Source organism: Coccinella septempunctata, chromosome 6, assembly GCF_907165205.1.
Source record: "Coccinella septempunctata chromosome 6, icCocSept1.1, whole genome shotgun sequence".
Taxonomy (NCBI): domain Eukaryota; kingdom Metazoa; phylum Arthropoda; class Insecta; order Coleoptera; family Coccinellidae; genus Coccinella; species Coccinella septempunctata.
This window is the reverse complement of record NC_058194.1, coordinates 19,942,221-19,963,543: the sequence shown is the minus strand read 5'-3', so window position 1 is coordinate 19,963,543 and position 21,323 is coordinate 19,942,221. Positions and strand designations below refer to the sequence as shown.

Here is a 21,323-nt window from a genome sequence, read left to right as displayed (position 1 = left end):
CTTCGGATGAAAACAAAGCAGAAGATTGGGAACGGACGAAATCGAAGGTTGATATAACATTATCTACCGTATTTATTTTCCGAACAACATACTTCAACACTGACTAATTTTCGATTGTAACTCCAATTTTCTGTTTCGTATTTGAATATTCACAGATCAGTCGGTAATTCGGAATACCAATATTAATTCAATTTGACGCTCAATTTCAGTTCTCCGCTACATGTGTGAAATTCTTTTAGAGCTTACAACGAAGCATGAAATGAAGTTGATACGGGCATGGAATTATCACATAATTGTTTTTGAAGGAAATGCAATTTTCGTGGTGAGACATGAAGATGATGAATTTGGTTAGATATTCGGGAAATTGTAAAATAACACAGGAAATTTTTATACAGGGTGTCTGTAAACAAATGCCAAGGACTTAGGGAGATGATTTCTCGATGGAAATAAGCAGGGGTAGTTCCTATAATTTTTTTTCGAAATCGACCTCCCTTCCAAGATACAATCTTTTTAAGGCTATGACGAGTTGACAGTTTTTAATTTTTTTACGGGTTCTAAAAATCACTTTTAGTCATAAAATTATACATAAGATGAAGCACTAAGTATATGTTACCCACAGAATTTTTTTAGATCTCAACTTTTTTATTAGGGGTTGAAAATAACAACCCCTTATGATTTTCCTTCAAAAATGGTTTTCGTGGGATAGATTTTCGAAAAATAAAATTCTCTTGTGGTTTCCCATTGAATCCTGGAGAAAGAAGTCCTTTGCAAAATTTCGATACAGTCGATACTTTTCTCGGAATAAATAAAAACTTACAAGCAGTTCTGATCACTGTTCATTCCATTTCATCGTATAAGTGTTACATAGAATGACTACCTCCCGCTAAAATACATGCATCACTCTCTGCCTCATAGACCTCCCTATACTGCTTGTAAGTTTTTATTCATTTCGAGAAAAGTATCAACTGTATCGAAATTTTTCAAGAGACTTATTTTCCAGAATTGAATGGGAAACCATAAGAGAATTTTATTTTTCGGCAATCTATCCCACGAAAACAATTTTCGAAGGAAAATCAAAAGGGGTTGTTGTTTTCAACCCCTAATAATAAAGTTGAGATCTGAAAAAATTGTGTGAGAAACATCTACTTAGTGCTCCATATTATATATAGTTTTATGACCCAGTGTTTTTTAGAACCCGTAAAAAAATTAAAAACGCCTTCCAGAGGCTATGTATCTTGAAAGGGAGGTTGATTTAGAAAAAAGTTTATAGGAACTACCCCTGCTTATTTTCATCGAGGAATCATCTCGCAAAGTTCTTCGCATTTGTTTAGAGATTCCCTGTAGAGGTGTCATCGAAGCATCTCAGTATTTAAGTCGTAGTTTCTTTTACCAAAAATAATCGATTCATCATTTCCGAGGACACGAGCTTGATGAAGTGAAATAAGAAAATATTAAAAAAAATTTTAAAATATCTCCAGTTTTTCCTAAAAGAACACATATAAATATAACAGATGTAATACTTGATCCCTATTAATTGTTGGGAAGTGTACAGGGTGGGCAAATTTCGATGTTTTAGCACTACAGCTTTTAAACCAGAGGAGATAGACAAAATCTGATACCCCATTCTCGTTCTCTTTTTCTGAGAAACTAACAAGAGTAGTAGTCATTTTTGGCCACCTTCTTTTGTTTAGGAGTTATAAGCGAAAATTGGAAAAATGGCGATTTCGAAATAAATTTATATCTCCGCTAATACTGATGATAGAGCTCTGAAATTGAAACATTATACAGGCACTTTTTTACGTAGAATCCAGTGGCGTGCTCGCATTTTTAGCAGGATTTCTAATTACGGAGCTATGACCCAAAGTTATGTTTTTTTAAAAGGGAACAATAATTTTCTGTCCAATTTTTTGAGAGCTTAATTTTTACTGATTCCAAAAATATATAACATCATATGGTTTATATCGATATAAATAATAGAAAATGGTCAAAAACACTTTTTCCCAATATTTCTATGGTTTCAACTTTTGACGAGCACAGAAAAATAGAGTTTCCTATAACAAAAGCAGTCTCCTTTCGGCAATGTCATTCTTTCTATGCTTTTTACCAATTTCCACAAAATTTGAATCCAGATATATTTCATGAATTTTCATAATAATGACAGGACTTATAGAAGGAGACAGTGGTAATCATACGATGCTTTATTTTTCTATGCTCATCAAAAGTTGAAACCATAGAAATATTGAGAAAAAAGGTTTTTGACCATTTTCTATTATTTATATTGATACAAACCCTATGATGTTATATATTTTTGAAATCAGTAAAAATTAAGCTTTCAAAAAATTGCACAGAAATCTAGTGTTCCCATTTAAAAAAACATAACTTTGTGTCATAGCTTCGTAATTAAAAATCCTGCTAAAAAGGCGAGCACGCTACTGGATTCTACGTAAAAAAGTGCCTTTATAATGTTTCAATTTTAGAGCTCTATCATCAGTATTGGCGGAGATATAAATTTATTTCGATATCGCCATTTTTCCAATTTTTGATTATAACTCGAAAACAAAAAAAGGTGGCCAAAAATGACTACTACTATTGTTAGTTTCTCAGAAAAAGAGAACGAGAATGGGGTATCAGATTTTGTGTATCTCCTCTGGTTTAAAAACTGTAGTGCTAAAACATCGAAATTTGCCCACCCTGTACAGTTGCTAATTTTACAACAGTGAAATTAGAAATTTTTTTTTCAGTCTTCCGTCGCCGAACGGTAGCAGATTAAAATTTCTAGCGCTTTTTCAAAAGTAATAGGTAAACTAAAATATGATTTGCCTATCATCTCTGGATTCGGATAGTACTCGTGCACATGAAAATTCTCACAATTCTTGAGGCGCTAAATTCATCAATGAAAAGTGCGATATTATAATTCCATAGTTGACCTGCTGCCACCGAGCACTTGAACAGTCTGCTGGATACTTTATTTCGGACATCGACGTCGATATTTCTGAAATAAACTTGACGACACTTGAGTATTTATAACTCACCTTACGCACTATATGGTCTCTAATTAGTACAATTAGTGGTTTTCGTTTATAGAATCAGATGAATGTATACATTGATTCGGCAGGACGTCACATAATTCGGCGTTATTTCAGGCTTTTGGATGGCTACATTGCGAACAGAGATCGGCAGTTACAGAAAATATATCGAACATTTCAGGGAAGTTAACTATTATCACTGTAACTGAAGTAACTTATTTTGGCGAGCTTTAACTCTCCGATAAGCTTTCTTCGCCATTCCGTCAAGGCCAAAGGTCGAAAATCCTTTATTCAAGCTGTTCTCATCACATTTCATGATTTATGAGTGTAAATATTTTTGTTTTGACACAGTTACCACTATTGTTTAGCTTGGTATACTGATGTTGAAGAACGTGTGGGTGTGGAGAATTGTTCCCTTCTTAGTATTTATTATAGTTGATTATAATATTTTTATGATGAGGCATATTTGAAAATTTTTATAATCTTCATTTGATTTGTCGTTAGAATAAGAGTTCAACATTATGGAGAAAAAAATGATTGATGTTGGAACTTGTGTTAAGAGGCACATTGTTAACCTAATCTAGTAAGTTGTTTCCTAGGTAGTTTCTCAAGCCCAGTTTTTCGTTTAATGTACCTTTGTTGAAAATCTCGAAATCTAAAAATATGCTACATTAAATCTTCATTTTGCCCACCCCAAAGCTTGTTGTTAGAAAACGTAAAATACACAAGGTGATGAAATGTTTTCTAGTTTAGTAGCTCTAACGTGAAGGGTTGCATTAAAATTCAGAATAATATGCTGATTCCACGAATACAAGCTTGAATGAACGATTTTTATGGTGGATCAGAAGTAAATATTTGTACTTTTTATTTATCCATAGATCCATTCAGGCTGATAAAGCAATTTGATTAAATTTAATGTCAATGATGCAAAGAAATATTTTTTTCCAATGGAATAAATTTTCTGTTTTCACCAGTGTTGTTCATTTTAATTTTTTCTTCAAAACTTTAACTCCCTGTAGCTCGAAAGGTACATAGGTTTATTTGAATTGTTCGTCCAGGGGTTTCCTAAAGATTCACACCCTTAAGGGAAAAGATTTTATTCTAAACCCCTGTACATATTAAAGGTTATTGAGGAAAATTCGAATGCTTCAGATTGTATTTTCTAGTAATTTATTTTTATTATAAACCTAGAATTAACGAGGTATATGATGAACTAAATAATGAAGTTTTGTGTGTAGCTTTACCTTTTCTAACTCCGTTCTTCGACATTTTCGAATGATGGTTTCAATCAATATGAAAGATAAAATGAAATGAAAGAATTCCAAATTCTTTTTTTCTAAGAAATATTTCAATTTATAGAGCAGCATATTTCAATTTTTGGATTTGTATGGATAATTCAATTTATGCTCTTATTTATATTTAAACTTTTTCTTGTTTTTTTCATTTCATGGTACAATTTATATTGTTCAATATAAAGTTGTTTTTAATGGATGATGTCCCCTTATTTCTTTAAGTAGCTGGAATAGCTTTTGCTTCTTTAATCATAGCTTTATTTATAAACAATATCCAAATAGGTCAACCCAAGAGTAATCAGATAAATTTTATATGGCAAATTTCTTACTCTATTTCAACTCCTTCGAGACATTCGAAACCTATAAAATTTTCAATGGTGAAGGTGTTCCGTGTCCCTTTGACAAGTTGTTTGATTCTCTTTTCGGAGTTTAAAATTTAAAGTTAATTGATAACATTAAACTGCAAAGAATCCTAGAGTAATAAATCAATATGCTGCAAAAATTAATTTGACGTATTTCAACATATATTATCTTCATTTGGAAACCTCTCATTTTTAAATTGATCTCACACGTGTATGAACATAATTATATGAAAAAATATTTGAATTTTCAAGGAGATTGAAAAATTCATTCTTCACTTATATAATTATTCGCAATCTCAGAACGATAAAATGGTTAGAGAGATACTTAAAATTTTCAATAATAGGAAATGAATAGGTTCTATTTATCAATTTTCCAGACAGCTAGTTTGATGTTTGAATATACCCATTGTTCTTCGAGTTAAATGATTTATCATAAGCGTGATATAAATGTTTGACGTGTGTCGATATTTTTTTAACGTAGGTAACGTTAAAATCATATTTGAAAGGTATTCATGAATTCGAGAGAATTTTATTATGTTCAACGATTGCCGCCATACTATTCTTTATATTGATTCCATTAATTTTTTGATTTGACACCTTGAATAGCAATCCCTGTTAACTGAAGAATTTTTTTTCAATTGATCTCTGACTGCTTATTCGAAATAGCATTATTCAACATCTAATCAGTATTTTCTGACCACTCTTTGCATCCTGGTTCATTTGGATCATTTTTTGATAGATAAAGAAGAAGATTTAGATCATCTTTGAATACATTTCTGGAGCTTTCAGAGAAATATCTTTATGGAGAGCTATAATAAGAGCCCTTCGAATCCAAAAGGGAATAGTGAATATTAGGATTCGAACTTTCTGAGTAGATCATCCCGAACTCCTCGATATAAGATATTCGTTACAAAATAGCGTTTATTACCGTAACGTTAAACGTCAATTCGAGTTTCTCTAACAACAAGGTGTATTCATGAAAAATTCCGCAAAATTACCACCTACCTTCGTGCTTGCTCTACTTAAAAACTCTCTAATATCAAACGGTGCGGCATGGTTGATGTAATGCCAATTATAATAAAGATAACAATTCACGATGCAATTTTCCTCCTCCTTATCAAAAACGCAATCGGTGAAATCTTAGCAATGATAGCATCGATGCAATTGCATTTCTTCTGAGCTAGTTATGATTGGAAATAGACACAAAGTCAGGCTGAAATAACGATGCTGATTACTTTCGTTTCTACAATTATTTATTCATGTATGAAAACAATCTAGATCTAGCATTCACATCTTCATTCAAACTACTCACATTTTCTTTTGGTTGGACTGTTTAGGCCCCTAGTTTTCAGTTTTATCAATTCTTTTTTTGTAGTCTCATTGATGGAATGTTTCAATTGATCCATTGATTTCCCTTAACACTTTAATATAACTGATGGTTGATTTTTCCGAAAGAGTCAATTCTTGTTTTAAGGGCGAGCTGCTCTGATGAGTTGATATACAAATCACAAAACTCATCCGTTTTAATACAAAATATTTCAGTCTGAAAATAGTCATGACAGGGTTCTTTGGAATCAATGAAGTCATATGAAAAAGTCTATAATTTCCTAATATTGATGCATATAATACCGATATCGTTGGACGAGTAATAAGAAAGGAGAATTCAGTGGGGGTTGAATTGTTTCAAACTTTTTTCAGCTTCAAAAGATTTTCAAAGCAAATTGAATTTCTGCTTGAGATCTGAACGAGAGTGTTTTTTCTCTGATTTTGATAGAATTAACTGCTCACTGGTTTTTCTTGTTTGCTATTTTACTAGTCGATAAGATGAGTTGTTCTCCTTTTGTTATTAGATCAAAATGAAATATTCATTTATTTTTTTTTCGTTTCAGAAAAGGAAATTTATCCCTTTTAATGCATGCCAAACTACTTCATTAGTTAGGGTAAGTAGGCTCAGTGAGCTTTTTGAAAAACATCACCAAACGCGAAAAAATGTATTTCATTTTTTCGCATTTGCCAATGTAAACCTTCTTTCCGGTTTTCTTGTAAGAGAAATGTTTCGTTGTAACTTGAAGTAGATCGAGAAAACCTATATTCCTATATCTTTAGACTGTAATTATATAACTATTAGTGATTTAATAGAGTGAAATAATTTATGTAGCAAAAAGTATAGTGTTCAGCTAACATGCAACGTACATTTTCCACGGAAATTTTGTCCACTAGATTAATATTTACAAAATGTAGCCACTCAACGAATTCTAATTCTGAGTTTAATCCATTATATATTGACATATTATTGTTAACCCGCAATGTGATCTTGTGTCAATGGCCATAGTTGTCGAGAGACGTTAATTTAAATAAATAAATAATTCTGAGTTCAGGAATAAAATGCAATGCAATGATAATGTTCTTATCATTTTATATACAGGGTGAATCTTTGACTCGTACGAATATTTTAACGATAGATTCTTGAGGTCAAAAGAAACGCTTTTTTCCTTTACCATTTTTTCCGAATCGGCTCGGCTCAAAAGATACAGGCTGTTGAGAAACCATAAAAAATGTTATTTTCGTTTCTATCTCACAAACGGTTTCATCGAATGAAACGTTTGTAAAATAAAAGTACCTATTCTTTATATTGTTTGTATAATGCGCCGTTTTCGATTAATTTGATGTTCAAAAATTGAAAAGTATCTGTAAAATTTGGTACTTTGACCGAATGCAACTCTTTTTGAAAGATCCACAAATGTGTAGGGTCACAGATTAGGTTAGTTATTCTGATGGTTATTTTGTTTTTCTAGGGGTGGCACAGCTCATTATTAAAACTTATAATGGCTTTGTTTTTTTATCAGGGTCGAATCGGAAAAAATGGTATTTAAAAAAAGTGTTTCTTTTGACCTCAAGAATCTACTGTTAAAATATTTGTACGAGTCAAAGACTCACCTTGTATATAGATATAAATAAATTAGTTGAAGACAGAATACTTTTTTCAATAATACATTAGTATGACTATAAACTATCATTACAGAGGAATGATTTATTTTCAATATCTATAATCCACTAGATTGATATTTTCAGTACAAAATAGTTTGATGAAATAGTTATGTATTTTAATCATAAGTGCAGATACTTCCGGAACTGCAATGATTAAGGAAATTTTTTGCTCTATAAAAATATGTACCTACATGGTGTAATGATACAGATATCTATTCTTCAAAAATCTCATTATGGAATGGGCGCAGAAGAAGTGATTTTTCAAGAAGACATTCGAAAAAAATATATGAAATTTGCAGCGATATGTTGTACGATTTAATGCAACGAGATTTGGTGTAGGCGAGCTGCGAACAGATCCATTCATCAACCTCGCAGGTTCAAATACATCCTTCTTTTCCATTGAAAAAGCCGCAATCAGCAAGAAACATTCTGGCGGCGTTATTACGAAGGGGAGAGGGAAGAAGTTCCCTTTTGATTAAATTGGTATCTCTGACTAGATTCCATCGGTTCAATCTCGCAGGGAAATTAATGTCTCCACATATTGGTGAAATTAATGTCATGACCAACACTCCGCATTGACCTCGGTCTTACTTCATTACGTTTTTGCAAATTCTCCCTTTGCCTCAGCTGCGACCGTCTTATTGATCCAAAAAAGAAGCAGAATCAAACGTGAAATAGGTATCTTGCTTTTTCTACCCTGGATAGAAATTACATCAATTCTAAGCAGAAGTAGGAAGTAGAGATTATACAGGATGTCCAGGCATTACATTATGAAGAATATTATGCTCAGCTGAAAATACAAAAAAAAAATAACCAAAGTAACCTTCCATATTATGCGATTTGAAAAAATGAAATTATGAAACTCGTGAAGTTGTTCAGAAAATAGAAGCTATTGGGTGCTTTGAATATAGCATACCATTTTTTTTTTTAGAAATGTAATTTTTTTTAAATAATGATTTCTGTCATACTGAGTTGCTTATCAATCTACCAAGGTTACAAATAAATTGAATGCATTGTTTTTGCCATGGTAAGGTGTAACCATGGAATAGTAGCATAATAGCAATAGATAGTGAAAATCGCTGTTTTTATTTGTCATTTTTTGAAAGCATGAGTGACCAACTATTCGAAAAAATAGTGAATGAAAGTGATAATGCCTTAACAGGGAGGCAATGAATACAGTAATATAAGAATTAATTCAGATGCAAGCGTTTTCCATCGGAGAGGGATTTGTGTTGCTCTGCCTAGGTCAAATGAGACCGCATCTACTCTTTTTTGGTGGAACGTCTGTCCTGACGATATCAAATTGGCTAGTTCGATTCAGATCGTATCACTTGTTGAGATTCATATCACCCCGTGGTATGCATGTGAATTAATTCTTATTGTTTCAATGGATTTCGCAATGTTAGAATACATCTCCATAACTCATACTGAGTCATATTATATACTAGTTTATTGTTGAACTGCACCTGGTAATGAAGTCTTTATGAAAAGCAACGTGAAATATCGTCAAAATTTTATCCATTTTTTCTACCACGTGAAATCAACATATATAACTTAAAAATGAGGTTTTTTTGCCAAAAATGACAATAGCTATTCCTACGATATGCTGCATATCTATTGGTATAGTTCATGAAGAATACTATCGATTAACCGATGTATTTGATTTATTAATATTTCTTTTATTCAGAAACGCAGAAATAGACATTTCTAAAAGGTTTCAAGCTTATCCATTCATTCTTGGACACCCAGTATAGGCAGTGAGAGATATGAGTGCTTTCACTGTCATAAGTTTGAACTTTCTTATCACGAAATTTTTTCGAGAATTTAATGTGAAAACATTGTTGGTTTAGAAAAAACTATTCAAAAATTCTGAGTGAAATACAGTTTTCGGAATTACTGAAAGATTTTCATCCATGAATATACAAGGTGGGTCTTTTATGTGTTCATATACTTTAACAGTAGATTCTTGAGGTCATCAAGACTTTTTCCTTTACCATTTTTTCCGTTCAGCTCAGATAAAAAGATGTAACCATTTCAAATTTTCATAATAAGCTATGGTACCTCAATATCACAATATTTTTTATTTTGAAATATCAAATTACTCGGAAAACAGCGCATTATAAGAACGAGAAAATACAATGAATATTTGAATTTTCCAAAATGGTGAAATATTCAATAGTGAGCGAATCAACTTACTTTTAAGAGTTCTCTGAATTTCTGGTAGTTTTATGGTATGTAATGGTCATAATGAAGGAACAGGAAGATGTAATGGAATTTTGTGTACGGAAGATCTATCACATTAATGAAAAACTATAATGCGAAAATGATTCCATTTTATAAAATCGTTTGTGACATATAATAACCGACTTATTTTTTTATGTATTTTCAACAGCTTGTATAATTTCACCCGAACTAAAAAAGTGAAAAGTGTCTCTTTTAAGCTCAGGAACCTTCTGTTGAAATATGTACAAGTCAAAAACTCACCCTGTATCCGAGGTTACAGATCGTATGTGCAGCAGATGTAAATATAACTTCACTATGAGAAATATTTTATCAGATAAGTAATTTTTTGTCTTAAGAAAGAACCTCATAAAAAAGCCCCAGAAAAAGTACGATATTTTGAGGGATTTATAAAGTAGTGTAACGTCAATATTTGCAACCTACCCCTGCACACTATGCAGTAAACTTTCGTGACCATTTAAATTACACAGATAGATGGATTTCTCGTCTGAGGGCTCTAGGGGCCATTTTGTGGCCCCCACAGACCTGAATCCATTACTGGTGCCGCCTAAAGGTCCATATCGATTAGAAATATAGAAGCTGTGTCCGTGACAAATACACAGTGACGTGTGCTATTTGAAGATTAGGGTCACATGCAATTCGAGCGTTTGTTGTAAATTTTTTTAGGTTGAATCAAATTTTATTAATGTTTGTTGCTAGAATATATTTTATTCTCTATTTATTGGGAAATGATTCGATCGAAACACATCGTTGAAGTATTGCGCTGGTTAAGTTCATTAAATTTTTCAAAAATTTTTTTCAATGTAAACTATTAGTTAGATTCGTATTTTCTCAAATATTGGAAGAATAAATAGAAACATTTTTGGATGCCAAGCTGCGTTATGCGAATTTGGTACCTATGGTACTGAATCTCCTTATGTATTTGGCATCATCTTCTCATCTTCTTCATCTACCTGGACCGAGGCTTTGTGGCCTATTGTTTATCGGCTTTAAGTTGGAGCATTAGAAAATAATGAGTTGTGTGTCCAGTTTAGATGTGTGGTGCAGATGTGAAAAACGCTTCCGAATTCAACACAAAAGTTTATTCTTTCCAAAACATTCGATTTATTGTTCCCTACACTTTAAATTCCAGATATAAACTCAAAGAAAAACGAAAATATTACTGTAGGTACTCCATTCACTTTTATTTTAGCAGTCGGTTGGCCATGGAACTTTGTCACATTTCACTCTGTATAGTACGAAAATGTGGGGGTATGAAGCTTGTCAAAACATTTTTGGGATTCAAATCAACGCTATGTTGCCCGTTCTACGTAAAAGTTTCTGTTATTACGTATTTTATCACAATGTCGAATCTCTTCGGAAATCATGGAGTCGAAAATATGTGACGAACATATTTGAAGTTTATACAAACTGATTGAAGGCATACCATACCAGTATACCAGTTATTTGCATGGAAAATACAAAAGATCAGTATAATATCATAATATGCAGTAGCTCGGGGAGAGTTAATGTTCGTTATCTTCTTTGGCTAAAGTTTGAATACGTTACATCAGTTGTACATTTCAAAAATATTAACCCGAAAATGAAATGCATATGATGCACTGGCTGGGAATGGGTATCTCCCGAAGGAATCAACAGAATTTAACAAGAATGATAAATTCTTCAACGAAAATCATCTTGCATCAATATAAGTAAAATGAATTAAAGAAAGTTTCAAGTCAAGATGAACTTCACCTTTGAACAAAAATTTCACATGAATAAACAATTAACAGGACAACTGGCGCGTATTTGTGGCTGTTCATCTTAATACATTGATATAATAATAATAAATATGTATTTATTGGTTCCTTAAGATATTTACAATGTATAGGACGAGTCAAATGCAAAATAGAAAAATCAATTTTCTGGAACTTATTCTACGATGACATTAATCGAAAATCCTGTAGTAAACTTTTCGCATTAATTCACTCAAACATAAAATTCTCAAATGCCACCACTTTTTTGGGTCTCCCAATAGAGGGAAATTCTTTGTCATCCTCTTCATTCACAATCTTTCTGATTCTGGAAATATTCAGCTGAAAAATAAGTCGTTTAGATTCAGATGAAACAATTTATAAATTCTCTTACATTGAATATATGTTCGCTACCGCCTGACGTATTGTGGATTTTAGAATATCAGGGTATAACTATTTGAATGAGCGGACCTGAATTCTAAATAGCACTTCCTGAAACCCTGTCTCTTTTTTCAATCACTTTCGGCATTTTCGTAATAAAAATTGATATTAGTAGTGGCAACGGCGTTATGACATTACCGACATTTCATGAGCGCCAACCTTACTCCGTTCTAGTTACAAAACTTGTGAAAATTATTTCATGACCAACCTACTGCTAAAATCAATGTGAATGGAGTATATTGTCGGTTGCAGAAGTGATTTTGGTGGGGTGGCCTAATTCTATATTTGCAATTCTATAAAAGCAATATGTTTGGAAAAAAAACTACCTCAAAACTTATTCTTATTTGAAGGAGGAAATGAAATCATTTTTTGATATTCGAAAATATATTCCTCTCAAATTCTCAAAAAGCAACTCTTCTAGTATTAAATTTCGAAAATTCATCGAGCTCGGTGCAACCATTCGGCCTTGACGAATTTTTAACTGACGTCATCTTTTTCGACAGTTTTCGATGAACAACTTTCGACACGCGTTTATCTCAATTCAATTGATTCCATCTTTTTGGAAATTTTTCACCTTTCGAGTGGATTATCTCTCAATAACAATAACCGTAGATGGAAATGTGATAAATATTCTGAAAGAGCAACTCTCCTAGTAATAAATCTGAAAATTTGATGGAGCTCAATGCGTCCGTTCGGTTTTGACGATTATTTAATTGATTCCATCTTTTTGGAAATTTTTACTTGTAATCACAATTGAAGTTTGCAAATAAACGCTAGAAGGTTATCTTCAAAAATGAATATATTTGCGAGGTTCTCTAATTTTTCAGTAAGTTTGTACTGACTGTATTACGGATTCTATTCACTAACGCCATCTATTAAACAGTTTGGTCTGAGAGCAGCGGTTAAATGTTAAATAAAAAAACTGTAAATCATTCGCGGACTTCGATTTAAGTTCTATGTTCTAAGTTCGAGGACCATATTTTAGCTTCTGCGGACCACTGGTGGTCCACGGACAACTAGTTGGGAACCCTTGGTGTTGAAGGACAGCCTTAGAAAATATGATCAGCTTTGATTTTTTCATGTTTCCCTCTCATTTTTCACCATCTGAATGAGTAGATCATCCGAATAAAAAGGCTTCAGTGGAGGACAGAAGTCTCAAACTTGATGTGACAATGTTTCACATTTGTTTGCATTCTGGATTCCGAAGGATTGTAATTACGTAAAAGCTTAAAATGAAGTGAATGTGAAAATTAGGTGGCGCTTCAATCAACGAGCAAAATGATCGCAAAACTTTCACTGAAAAAACTGTTAGCCCAACGAGAGGAAAAGGCCGATTTCAATTTTCGTGGCGATTACGACAACAGCCACGTTCGGCTGTTAAAAATAGCTCGCGCTCCTATCTGTCGGTATTTTGTCATTTAACACATGATTCCAAAATATGATGACACGTCTCCAATTACTCATTCCTAAATGAACCTTCTGTAATGAGCAGGCTATCTGATGGAATGGCTGGAACCGTGAGTGCTCCGCTCATAAATTCAATTGATAAATAACATAAAACTGGCGCAGCATGTGTGCACATATTAGATTATTGGCTTGGTCTGCTTCATTTCAATATTTTTTCAAGTATAGATTGAATTTAAAGTGTTCGCTTCGTTAGCGTGCGTAAGGAAGATCTACGATAATGTTCAGATGGGAGCCATCAAGCTTAATGGATACACGCATAGATTTTCGATATTCGAATCGGAAAGAAGCCAATAATTCTTTCGTATGCCCCATTTCCGCACACTCCGCCAAATAGCGAAAGTCTATTTTCGCTGGATTGAAATCAGAGATTGACAGGAGATGATTCCCCTTCGAATGTGGAATTTATTGAGTTATGAATAACACGAATTTTCTAGAGTCGATCTTGATTGAGTTGATTTCGAGCTTGACTGTTTCAATCACCAAAAAATCGAGAAAGATAAGTGTCGAGCAATAATATAGCTTTTTGAGGGAAAGACAACAAACCTCTACCTACTTATCAAGAGGAAGAGAAAACCACTCAAACCAGACAAAAACCAAATTAGTTTTCTTCGAATCGAATGACTCGAATGAGCTATAGAGTCATTCGGGGCAACTGTGCGCACTTTTGCCTTTCAAGCCATACCCTGTTTCAAATGTTGAAGCTAGGAAAATTAAAACATACTCATAAGATAGAGAATTCTCTAATCTATAAAAAAACATCAAAAAGCAAACAAACAAAAACGTTTTCTTTCCGCAAAAAAGAATTTAGTAGAGAAAGTCGGAGTGCGTCACATGCCCCGTATTGCGGGTAAGTGTGCGCACCCTCACGGGGTAAGTGAACGCAGTGCTTTTTGAACCACACAATCAAAACCAATTACAAAATAATGTTATCAAAATGTTATAATATTAGAGAAATGCTGTTTATTGTCAATACAGGAGGCCTTTTTACAAGCAGTGCATTATTGTTCGTGCCATCAATTCTTGGTGAACACAACACTTGATACATTCCCCCGTTGGTGGCTCTTCATATTTTTCTGAACAAAAGGGACAATATTGATCGAGTCTTAACCAAGAAAATCAACAATGTCATAATTTATTCCTCACTGAACTAATGCCCATATTATGAATCTATGCGCACATTTACCCGCGCACACTTTCCCCAGTAAGCCAAAATTTGAATTGACGTTCTTATAGAGTTAAGCAGCTAAGAGAACCTAAAATTTTTTATTATATATTCAGATTAATATGCCCATGATCGAATAAAATATTGTTTAAGGGAGGGACTTGGAACTTGGACCTGGCAAAATTTGCAGAGATGCTAAAAATTAACAAAAAAACTAGTGCATTTGATTGATTGCAAATAAAAAGTTAAAGAAACGTCACACGGCGCACTCCTATGAAAAACTAATATGGCGATTCTGCGCCCTTGCTTTACCCAAATGAACCCCTCTTTCATACATTGCATGGTCGAGATATACGCACTGCGCACACTTACCCACTGCGCTCAGTTACCTCGAATGACCTCGAATGATCATTGGAACTTCGAGGATTCTAGCAAAGAGTAGCAATAGTAGACAGAGACACAATAAGATATTTTGGAGAAGAAGAAATCTGGTAAATGATACGAAACCTAAATTAGAAAAATGTACAGTTGAACTAACTGAAAAAGATTGCGCGGTAGTGAAAAACCAAGTAGAATACTCCCTGGAGGAACAACCAGTTAACCGAAGGAGAAGAGAAAGAAAGCCTACGAATAAAACTAAAAATGCACTGAAGAAAAATAAAAAATGAAAAAATAGACTGTATAAACAGACCGATAGAACTAGAATTCTTTAGGAGATAGAGAGGATTGTGAGCAAAGCGAAGTAATAGACATAGGTACTCAGATATTTCAGGAAAGAAAAAATCACGAAAGCAATATGAAAAACGAAATTGGAAAAATTTCCAATGAAACCATCTACAATAAATTGCGAGAGAGTGAAAAACCGCGAAGAATACTAGAATTGAAGATGGAGCAACCTATTTGCCAAAAGGGGAGAGAAAAATGAGAAGGCTTTAAAACAAACTGAAGATGTGGTGAGAGGAAATAAAAGATCATGAAGTATTGTGGCGTAAAAGAATGAATGAGCAGACTTTTGTGCGTTTCTCATTGTTTTTGATTCCGAATTTCGCATCCCTGATGAAGAACTATATTAAGTTCGAAACGCTGGCCAGATCTTGGTTGTTTATTAAAGTTTATCTACATACTCGAGAAATTCTTTCTATCGGAACAAACAGACCATTCAAACTACCAAAAAAAAAAACGAGAAAACCTAGGCGAAAATATTTGAAAATAGACAAGAAGAGAACATTTCAAATTAAATTAGAGAAACAGTTGGCACCAATAGGCCAAAAAGACTTTCATTGAAGTAAAATCTGTAGAATCTTCAGAAATCTGTCTTTCATAACCATTAAAATTTTCTCGAATATTTCTGAATTTATAGTAGGGGGAGTCTGGTTGCTCAGGTAGGAGACTTGAACAACCTCAAATATTTCAATTCAAATTTCGCGCTACCGGTATCGTAAATAGCTTGCGACATACTCGTAACAAGCATAGACATGGACTGAGCAATGTCAGATGTCAGCATAAAATTGTCTTTTTTATAGAAAGAGAGAAATGATCGTCGGGACCCGTCTCTTTTTTGTTCACATAGAGGTGAGTGTGGACCAATCAAAATTCTAGAAAAAGACAACTGCCTGCCCGACGTGCGTTCCTCTCTGTCACTTTTTTTGACCGTATTTCATGCATAGATAGAAAGGGAAGGCACAGTCCATGTCTCTTAGTCTATGGTAACAAGGCACAACTAGTGGCGGCTCCATTTTGGCCGCCATCAGAAAGGCTCGGGAGTGAGAGGGTTGAACGTGATTTTGTTGTTAGGAAGTAAGAAATTGAATAATTTTTGTTTGTTACACTGTCTGGAAAGTTTAATAAGTGAGTTCATTAATTAATATTGTTTCACAAACGATGTGCCTTGTTAATAATAGTTGTAAAAGTTTCAAGAAAACATCTGTTGAATAGCCTAAAAGGGAGTGCGGGAGATTTGACACATGCTATGGTCGGGATATCGTAAAGACAATGGGGACAGGCTGGATGAGAGTTGCCCAGGACAGACAGGAGTGGAAACAGATGGAAGAGGCCTGCGTTCAGCAGTGGACGTGCGAAGGCTGAAGAAGAAGAAGAAGAAGATGGTTGGGAGACATAATCAGTGCTCCAAGTTTCCCGCACTGAGCTGATAGTTTGCTTCGAAAAAGAAAAGTGAATAATAGAAATGAATTTAAAAAAATATACAATGGTTCAAAAAAGTAACAAACATCTCGGAAATAAGTGACAGTGACTCTGAAATAGAAAATATATATTTCATACGCTGATACATCTGATGATGAAAACCTTGACATAGTTTGTCATTGGAAATTGTTTTCTTTCAATGTTTTTCCTGATAAATAAACTTATGGTCAAGTCTCTTTCGCCCCCCGTTCAACTTTGCCATGGTAGGGAGACATGAGCCAATTTCCGGTTCCTAAATAAAGAATTGCTGTACTCAAAATGTTCATATCATCATCACTCTACTATTATCTATCCTTACCTATTTGGGCATGATATCTTCACGCAAAAAAATGAGTTGCTACCATTTACAGATACAACTTAAGTGGCTTCAAAGTGAAAAGGGGTTCAACTCTCCCGGACTCCCCATACTTAGCTATGGTAGATACACATGGTGATTTTCAAATATTTTCTATGAATTTTGTTTCAAAACAACTGTTATATGAATATGGAAGCGAAAAATATGTATTCTCAAAATTTTATGATCTCCAACACAAAATATATCTGCCATATTTCATACAATTATATTTCTCCCGTTTGATACTGTCGAATACTAAACTATTACTACCAGGTTTCATAAAGCTTGATCGGGGAATTAACGCTTGATTGACGAATATACATAATCATTCAGAATATCATTCTCGCATCAAATTATGATGTTTATACGTCCATTCAATTATTCTCAATTGCTACTTCTTCAATATATTCAGATGGTTATTATATAATTTCAATCGATAATTTTGTTGCAGGTAATAATAATAAAGAAAGGAAGACGATGGCTGTCACAGTGTATCCTACAAATATCAAATTAGAATGGTGAGTTGTACTCTTTTTCATATTATACCTCTTGCATATCGATTTGTAGTGATCTTACGTAGGTAATTAGGTACTAAACTGGAATACTAAAACAAAGCAGTTGAATATTAACATACATATGTATAAAATTCGTAGTTTTCCACTAGGGCTCTTGTAAATTTAGACCTGCAAATATGACCATCATGTGTAGTAGTCTCTTGTAGGTATTCCTTCGTATTTCACGAAAATTTCATTGGTGGATTGATCTTCTACGTAGAATATGAACAAGATTTCCGATAAATTTCTATTTTCAATTAGAAAAGCCTCAACTATTCCGAAAATGTTTCAGTTTAACACCTTTCATTACGATATGAGCGAGTTCTTTCGTAAATGGGAAAACTCTTCGAGGGAAGAATCTAATTAGCTACATGCTGCTCAGTTTTCTACGAGTAATTGAATAGATTGATCCGAATAATTGAATTTATTCCAGGCACGTTCTTGCTCGAGGTGAAGGAATAAATTCAACTTTTTTCCGGATGTTTACCCTTCCTTATGTCCAATCGGCGTGAAATCTACACGAAGGGGATGAGGGGAACATTTGATAGGAATTAAAATTTTCGGAGTGCAGTTTCTTTAACGCAGTTGCCCAATTATTTTTAGCGGTCCCGAATATTCTTCATCGGATTCCTCAAAAATGTGTCTCATGCGGTTTTTTCTTCTTGCACATAAATTTGAAATAAGATGAATATTTATTTCATATCGTTGCACCAAGCATTCAAATTCAGTTTGTCTAGATCTGCTGCTACTGAGACAAAACTTACTTCAATTTCGTCATCAAAAACTACATATTGTGATTCGAAATTCCACAGGTGAAAGAAAACTAGGCTATCTCATTTCATTTAGTTTGAATTTTGAATGCCATAGATCGAAAAATCTTCTTAGGAAAAATCATTTCTATTCGAAAATGATAGTTCTGCTGACTATAAGTTTTTATATCACAATATTGATAATAATATTAATGGGTAAATCTCAGAAATTGAGTGAAAACGATAGTCGAACTATCGTTGAAAATTTCAATGAAAAATAATAATTATAATGAGAGAGATAGATATATGTGAAAAAAAAAACAAAGTGGAGAATAGGTACCTACTTTTTTCAATTAATTTCTCACGGGATTCGAAAACTTCAGTAAGTAATCGATTGAACGAAAGTATATCCTATTACTGACTAATTAGTGATAGAATATAAATGTTTTAAACATTCCTGAATATAAAGAAACCGATTTTATTTCAAAAACAACAAACTCCCAAATTTACTCGAAAAAATCAATACTAACAGATTTATTCATTTGGTACCAATCATTTGCTGATGAATGTTGAGATTGAAATCACAAATATTTATTTTGAAGAACGGTTTATAAACATCATCAACTGAGCCGTGGAATAGTACTCATTCTCTACTACAGAATTTTGAGGCGAATCTTTCAATTTCGATACAAAGATCAATTTTTTTACTCAATTCCGTATTATATATCTATTCTATAATAATTTATGATCTGAATAATTATAAATTTGTTCCTACACATTTACTCTTCCTTCCAACTCCAATAAGCTAATATATTATTTTTTTTAATCCTGAATTAAATTTTCTATCTTGAAAATGAATATACAGGGTGTTTCTGAATTGATGTGAAAGAATTCAACGGGTGACTCTGTAGCAAAAATTAGGGGGGGTCTTTCATATACGAGTAACTTTTTGTTCAACACCCTTTTGCCTCCAAGTTACAGCCCTTTAAAATAAGGTGAAAAAAAATTGTTTTTATTCAATATATCCTCTTTGGAAAAATTTAGAAGAATGAAATTTGGCATATAACTGATGCTAATAAAACTATTTGTCATATGACATTTGACAGCATCTCTCTTGATTTTTTTCAACTAAACATAACCTCTGTGAATTTATGGGAAAAGAATATGAACAGTTTTTTTTGTGATCAAACTAACAACATTATGATAAAAAGTCAATATATAAAAAAGTTGCTGAGTCTGTCTTTTTAAATCAATTTATTGAACATGAAAATATAGGCTCAGTAAAACGTTCTGATGCAAAATATTAAAGGAGTTGTTGTTTTCCGCCCCTTGTGATTACATTTTAGGGTAACAAAAATACTCAAAAGCTGCAATTTTATTAACATCAGTTATCTGCCAAATTTCATTCTTGTAAATTCTACCAGAGTGGTTATGTTATTCAATAAATTCAGAAGAATGAAAATTTTTTCCACCTAATTTTAAAGGACTATAACTTGGAGGGAAAAGAGTGTTAAACTAAAAGTTGTATAAGAATCACTCATTGAAATCTTTCGCATCAATTCAGAAACACCCTGTAGAAACACGTGTTGGGAGGTATTCATGATTTTTCGATTCCATCGATTTACCTCCAGTAGCTATTGAGAAATAGCTTCCAATAATAAACCTTTAAAAATACTCATGAGAAAAAACCTCCTAAAATTTAACAATGTACCTACCTGGATGAAAAAATTAATGAAGAAAAAACGGGTATTTATAGTTTTTTGTTCAGATGATTATTATTAGTAATGAATAAAAATGAAGCGATCGTAAGCCTTCCATTATTTTGGAAGCTAAAGAGACTGATAAAATGGAATCATTGATTCATTGAGTGTTAGCCCTATACTCAAAGATAGAATTTAAGCCGCTGTCGCATACGCATAGCAGTACTACACATTTACCTACTATTCTCCCAAGTTTGAAAATTTGAGGTACGGAATACAGAATTCAAACAAATTATACCTGACCCTAAGGCGAGTTGAATCGGATGTTAGTTAAAGCATCGACAGTGGCGTAACTACCGAGGAGACAGAGTTAAAACTCGTTTCTCAAGTATTCAATAAATCAATACCTTCTGTTTTTTCATATTAGATATTACCAAAAATACGAGTGAGTCAAGTTGATTTTTTCTATTTATTTTCATAGCAATAAATATTTTATTTTCATGACCAATGATGTTTATGTTGAATGTTTTTCATTGCAAGCTTAGAAGGAGCACTAAAAATATCCTGGTCATGGGCCCATACTCTGAAGTTACGCTACTGAGTGTCCTTTCTTCTATCCTCTTCAGACCACGACAGTGGTCCCAAACTCCCACTCCCAGCGAATGCAACATCTCTTGCAATTATTCGATGTTCTTAGGGGAAAATGGACATTTAAATTATGAAAACAATGGCTTTTATTCTTTTCTCGTCTAACAGAGAGTCCGGTTGGGTCATCTTCGCCTATCGAACTATAGATGACGGCCACCACGGGTAAATTCACAATAGTCGAGTGTTATTAAATTATAAGCTTAGTATAACGTGGGGCTTCCAGAAAATTGAATTAGGCCGTACGACCGCTTAGAGAATACCTCCAAGGTTTAGGACTAATTAACGTAACTACAGGAGGATTAACCGCTACATGAACTCCTTCCTGAATATTCCTCCGGTGGACTCACATTACTGTCTTGAAACCCGCCAATAATTCCCCGATAATTGAATTTTTCGAGAGAAATGCTGCTTCGGTTTGCGCCGA

The 21,323-nt window shown here is 33.4% G+C and overlaps 1 protein-coding gene across 2 annotated transcripts in view; it reads left to right on the top strand.

The window, feature by feature from the left end:
- The window catches only part of LOC123315058 (RNA-binding protein Musashi homolog 2), an 85,865-nt gene that overhangs the window by 35,891 nt on the left and 28,651 nt on the right, over window positions 1-21,323 (top strand). Inside the window, exons 3-4 of one of the 2 annotated variants that reach the window (XM_044900609.1) lie at window positions 6,570-6,620; window positions 17,700-17,766. In XM_044900609.1, the coding sequence (XP_044756544.1) occupies window positions 17,726-17,766 (41 nt within the window). In that variant the 5' untranslated portion in view covers window positions 6,570-6,620; window positions 17,700-17,725. The remainder of the gene's footprint in view (window positions 1-6,569; window positions 6,621-17,699; window positions 17,767-21,323) is intronic. The other variant, XM_044900610.1, reaches the window with a different exon arrangement.